Here is a 6,767-nt window from a genome sequence, read left to right on the forward strand (position 1 = left end):
CTCCATTATTGATGTATTGTTTGTATTAGTAACACAGAAGTTAACAGATTATCTCCATTATTGATGTGTTTATACTAGTAACACACAAGTTAACAGATTATCTCCATTATTGATGTGTTTATACTAGTAACACACACACGTTAACAGATTATCTCCATTATTGATGTATTGTTTGTATTAGTAACACAGAAGTTAACAGATTATCTCCATTATTGATGTGTTTATATTAGTAACACAGAAGTTAACAGATTATCTCCATTATTGATGTATTGTTTGTATTAGTAACACAGAAGTTAACAGATTATCTCCATTATTGATGTGTTTATACTAGTAACACAGAAGTTAAATTATCTCCATTATTGATGTATTGTTTGTATTAGTAACACAGAAGTTAACAGATTATATCCATTATTGATGTACTGTTTGTGTTAGTAACACACAAGTTAACAGATTATCTCCATTATTGATGTATTGTTTGTATTAGTAACACAGAAGTTAAATTATCTCCATTATTGATGTGTTTATATTAGTAACATAGAAGTTAACAGATTATCTCCATTATTGATGTGTTTATATTAGTAACACAGAAGTTAAATTATCTCCATTATCAACTATGAGAAATTAGTATTTCAAATTGTTGCTATTTTTTATTATTCCAACAATTGATTAAGTGAAATTATGACTATTCAAACTATGCAAGTAATCAAAACATTGCTATTATGTTTGTTTGTTTGTTGTTAAGTGCAAACAACTGTAACACAGTATCACTCAGACGGTATGGATAGGGTTAAAATACTAGACCACAGAATGAGTCAAGTCAAATATATAACTATTATTCAGCTGCATTATAAACTGGAAACATTGATTTAAGTCTCTTCCTTTACAAAAAATAAGAGGGGGGGGGTAGGTCATCATGACAAAAAAGTTAGATTGTTTTATTTAGTTCAGGCATGTTAATTTTTTATTTTTATTTTATTGAGGTTTTTATTTATACTTTTGAAAATGAGTCAGAAGTGATTCTAAACTGTATCTTTACACAACCTACATACCTTCTTCTTTGATATGAAATTGCCATAAACATGAATTAATTTATAATTTATGAGTTTTTAAACAATTTACTCACCCACTTGAATATCTTATCTTCTGAAAGTGATTATAAATCCTACAAATCAGGTCATTGGTGAAAAATTTTACTTCATCTATTTTTCTCAGCCGCTCCTTAAAATTCATTAGAACTTGCCACAACTCTTCTCTTAAAAAAAAAAAGTTATCTTATAATTCTTCCTACAATAGACAAAAATTGGTTATCAAAATTAATTAGCATGTATGATAATTCTTCCTACAATAGACAAAAATAGGTTATTAAAATTAATTAGCATGTGTGATAATTCTTCCCATAATAGACAAAAATTGGTTATTAAAATTAATTAGCATGTATGATAATTCTTCCTACAATAGACAAAAATAGGTTATTAAAATTAATTAGCATGTGTGATAATTCTTCCCATAATAGACAAAAATTGGTTATTAAAATTAATTAGCATGTATGATAATTCTTCCTACAACAGACAAAAATTGGTTATTAAAATTAATTAGCATGTGTGATAATTCTTCCCACAATAGACAAAAACTAAAGTTATTCCAATTAATTAGCACATGTGATAATTCATTCCAAGACAGACAAAAACTCCTGTTACTTGAAATTATTTAATATTACATTCTTCCTTTAAATCAAAAAATAAGTTACACTGAAACTAAATATTCATTACAAAAGTCACTAAAAGTGTATTTAATTTTTAATCATACCTGATCAGACATAGCACATGTTCATGTTTAGCAACCAAATCTTCATACCACCAGAGCACAAAGTCTCTATTTATAAAATCAATGATCTCACTTATGACAGCATCAGCATTCCGAGAAATTAAAAGTGACTGTTTTCTGGACTCTTTCTTCCAAATTTCTTCATATTCCTTATATCGTTCCTGAGAAAGATTGTATATAATAATAAAATATACTAATAAAAAATACAGATTCCTAAAGCATTAAGGGACGGCATCTTTTAATTCACTCAAAACCAAATGAATATATAACTGCCTACAAATTGTTAAGAGAGAATCATGACAGGACTAACTTTTCTTTAGCATTTTCAAGATATATAAATAACAAGAAATAGGTACAGATGGAGGTTAACGGTCAATTATCTTAAATAAAAACATTGCTTATATAAAGAATGACAGTAACAATTTAAATATTTTATCATTCTAATTAATTCATAAAGTATTTAGATAAAGTAAAGCAAGAAATATCAAATAATAAGTATAATTCTCTCTGCCAACTACTTGTAATTAGACACTTCCAAAATCTGTCTTTTTGATGGAAGACATATAATTAAAAACGATAAACTGTTTTACTCTGTTTTTTACACGTTTTGACTTTTGGGTACAGATGTGCCAATTGATCAGTCAGACAACCATGCTCAATTAATAATTAGTTTAACAATAATGCCCTAACATAGCTCTAGGCTCCTTGCAAATTCATGTTTTACAGCCCACGAAGGGAGAGCTCAAACAGTACTTTCAAAAACCTTCATTGTGCCATTGACCTTTATAAAAAACACAGCTTGAAAAGGATTCAGGAACATTACTATTACATCGTCTCATTACGGCAATAAATAATAAAAAATATCTTACTTTTATTTAAATGATGCTTAATTCACATGTATTATAGGGTAATCTTACTACTGTTGTTTAACTTGCATAGTTTTATTGGTTTATTTGTGCCAGTTAAAACCTCACTTTATTTTCTCTACTGACTTCCATAGAGAATGGATTTAATGACAGTGTCTATTACTAATTAATTACTTCAACTATTTGGCACACTTCTACTTTTCATTTCAAATATTTCAGCTATTTAAAACTTTAAAAACAATTGGAACATAGAGCCAAAATAATGTTTTTTTAATAACCCTATATAAATCAATCAATTTTTAATGATTTTTATTTTTATATAGAATATCTTATTTCTCTGAATGGAAATTTTATTTAGAGTTCTAAACATGGCATGTTTTTAACTTTTATCAGCATTTAAAAAAAAACTTGTGAAAAGGTTAAAATACCTGATGAATACTTGTCGTAAATGCACCCTTATTTAGAACCTGAAAATGTCTGAGTAATACCTGAACTTAGTGAGGACAACCCAAAGATACAATACAACATTCATAAAACCACAGTGACTTATCTGCTGGGGAAGTTAGTTGTAAAGACCAGTTGATACTTACGGCCAGTTATTTCTTGAAGCGATGCACTACTGACTGGTTCTTTTACGTCCACAACATACTTGTTCCCTGTAAATAACATTAACTTGCAGCTCATCAAAAATCCAATGGCTATAACTCCCAGGTACTCCAGAATCTTAATGACTAACCCAAGCTTGCCAAAGTAATGAAGTAGGATACCAGCTATCGCTACAGCTACAGACACCTACAGAAAAGTCTGCAGTGAATTATCATGTACAAATCACAAGAACAAAACCCTATGGGCACAATTTACACAGTAATCTACAGTTATGTACACAAATATTTTATTGATATACACAGTTATTTACTAACACTAACAATATAAAGCTGAAACTTGAGAAATACTTTCATCACTACAAGGTTGTGGTTATCTGGATGATTAACTTGATTACCTACGAGCAACAATTAGTGTCACTATTGATCAATTGATATTATAATTAAATTGATTAACATCACGAAGACAGTAAACTAATATAAACTAGTATTTCAATTTACAATTCCTTTCAATTATTCTAACTACCTAAACAATCAAAATAATGCCATTATGATTATTTTGAGCTTGTTTAGCTAGCAATTCCCATTAACTCAGATGGTAAACTCATGATTCAAAGGTCATAGGTTTGATTCATGTTGCTGTCAAACATGTTCCATTTTTTGGCTTGTGAGGGTGTTGTATTTGTTTTTCATATATGGCAGAGTTACTAAGGTAGCTTAATTGTAAAGAGATCAATCATATTAGTAGAAGGTAGTTGAAATGTTTACGGAAAAAAAAACAAGGTGGAAATAAAACCAGTCTCGTAAGAAAAAACAGTTAGTTGAAGGTAACTGACTAATGAGCCTGTCGATTAGCGAGTTTCACTAATCACCAGCTCTAGTTAATATACCACTAAGAATCTATACTCTGAAACCTGAGATTCCAGGTATATATATATACATGTTAAAATTACAAAAAAAGACAATTTAATGAAGTATTCTTCCTATATTGTTATTACATAAAACTTTTTCAACTATCCTTATTCTTGAGACTAGAATTTGCTCTAAAGATTCAAATTTGGGCATAAAACTATAGCCAGAGGAAAGAGGGTAATAAAAATCAGATAAACAAAGGATCTCTTTATAACAATCAAATATTTGACTTATTATCAAAAACACTTGATACTTTCTGATGAAACTGTTCTACCACTAAATAATAAAACTGGCTGATAACCAAGAATTATATTCCACAAATGATCACAATACTTTAGAAAGGTTTAAACTTACTTTATTTCCAACTAAGAGATGTGTAAACCTAGCTGGCAGTTAACAATCAAAATTACTATGTTCCCAAGTGGTTACATCCTTACTATTTACTTCCTACAGATGCTTATTCACGAGACACACACACCTTACGACTACTGAAACAATTAATCATATCCTGACAAAGAAAGATCGATTACCTGTTGTTTTTTGTCATTACAAGTTGAAGACAAATAATTCTTACAACTAAACTAATTTTTAAGAAGTTATGAATATTTTTTTCAGTTAGTTAGGAAATTAAAAGTATGAAAAAATATTCTATGATGATCTTTTTTGGGGACTTACCACAAAATATAAATGTATGCTTCAATGTCCTCGTACGCTTCAGAGATTATTTTTAAATACTTTGGTGTTCCTATGACCTTACCATGTTATTCCAATACATTGATGTTCTAATAAATCTACTAAGTCTTTTCAACAATCTTCATTAGTTATTCTGATGTACAACTAGATTATAATCCATTAAAAAAAACCCCTAAGACAAAATAACAGAAACACATGCACACACCAATGACAGAAACAAATATAGCCTACAGAAAAAATAAAACAAGATCTTTAAAAATGTTATTTATAACAAGAAAGTAAGTATGTGTACTACAAATATTGTAAATCAAGTTTAAGAAAAGTGATAAAATAAAGAATAACTTAATTAAAATTTCTAACAACTAAATACTATGGTTTGTAAGTATAGAAATCTTTCACTAGTTTACAATTTCCTACCTTAAAGTATTTCATGGCTTTTTTTTTTTGTATGTCAGGTTTCACTGTTCCCTTAGCAACCAAATCATCTTTGAGACAGATCTTTCCTCTATCTTCATGCACTTAGGAAAAACTGTTAAATAATAAATGTCAGTTTTTATTCAAACAACAATTATACAAAGTTAGACACTGAAAACAGAATCACATAAAACCACCAGTAAGCATATACAAGGATCTATCTTCAAATTACGACTCAAATATAACTTCCACCTCCTAAAACAAATCTTGAGTACAATTGTGATATATCAGTTAAAAGCTTTGCACTTTTTGGCCATACGTGTCACTAGTTAGGGTGCAACAACTAAGACTAATGTTATGATTTTGTCACTGTACACTACAGGTTTATTTCATTTATCATATCAATAGTTCAAACTAAGAGATTGTAAAATACTTGTATACCGTGTCCCTATTGGTTATAGGATGTTCGATGTTTTGTGTTGCACTCATGTTTGTTTACTTCATCATTATTTATTAACACTTTAAATAAATTCACTAAAATTGTCTTATTTTAGTTTTTTTCTACTTTAAAAGTACTGGTTGAGTATGATTAATATAAGGTTAGGTTGTTTTTTAACATTCCACATGCTAATTGTCTTATTTTAGTTTTTTCTACTTTAAAAGTACTGGTTGAGTATGATTAATATAAGGTTAGGTTGTTTTTTTAACATTCCACATTAGTCTTAGTCTTAATGCTGGACTGCTGTCCTACTCCTAAAAGCACGAGAAAACCCTCTCATTTTCAGCATTAAATAAGAATAAAACTTTGATTTTTGTAAATAGAGAAATTTACATGATTGCCTAACAGTTTTCAAGACATTTAAATGTATATTTGTTCTTTACTACATACACACACACTCAATAGAGGGAGATACTAACAACCACAATTGAATTATTTTTTTAAAACATAGCAATGTTCTTCTCACATCAAAAATTAATATTTTTCAAAATTTCCAAACCCCACCAGTACAAATCGCTTCTCAATATTAAAACTTTTGTATATTTCGGCCCATTCACTAAGACTGGTAAAGCCCTTGTGAGCAGGAAACCAATCTAAACAGAATAAGTTGATTTCACAACTTAAATAACTATGTTTGTTTATTATCAGTAGACAAATTCAACTTAGAAAGTTGCACTGTGTCTACCTTCTACTTGTGAAATGATAAAAGTAATGCCAGACCTATTAATGAAAAGGTCATCTTGAACCATGTTGTTTCGTATTTTTCGTTCCTGTCTATTTCTAGAGTATGACAAGATTTCATCTTCTACACTGAGGCCAATAAGGCCTCAGTGTTTAACTTGACTGTTCCCACCTTTTTCTTCAGGAATAAGGCCTCAGTGTTTAACTTGACTGTTCCCACCTTTTTCTTCAGGAATAACCCTGAAGAAAAAGGTGGGAACAGTCAAGTAAAACACG

At 29.2% G+C, this 6,767-nt stretch overlaps 1 protein-coding gene across 1 annotated transcript in view; it reads right to left on the reverse strand.

Moving 5' to 3' along the window:
- LOC106473053 (sorting nexin-25-like) overlaps positions 1–6,767 on the reverse strand; it is a 38,127-nt gene that overhangs the window by 27,799 nt on the left and 3,561 nt on the right. Inside the window, exons 2-5 of the mRNA XM_022401572.1 lie at positions 5,315–5,426; positions 3,281–3,482; positions 1,807–1,985; positions 1,124–1,252 (exon numbers count right to left, since the gene is read on the reverse strand). Of these exons, the coding sequence (XP_022257280.1) occupies positions 1,124–1,230 (107 nt within the window). The 5' untranslated portion in view covers positions 1,231–1,252; positions 1,807–1,985; positions 3,281–3,482; positions 5,315–5,426. The remainder of the gene's footprint in view (positions 1–1,123; positions 1,253–1,806; positions 1,986–3,280; positions 3,483–5,314; positions 5,427–6,767) is intronic.

Source organism: Limulus polyphemus, unplaced genomic scaffold (genome assembly GCF_000517525.1).
Source record: "Limulus polyphemus unplaced genomic scaffold, Limulus_polyphemus-2.1.2 Scaffold5850, whole genome shotgun sequence".
Taxonomy (NCBI): domain Eukaryota; kingdom Metazoa; phylum Arthropoda; class Merostomata; order Xiphosura; family Limulidae; genus Limulus; species Limulus polyphemus.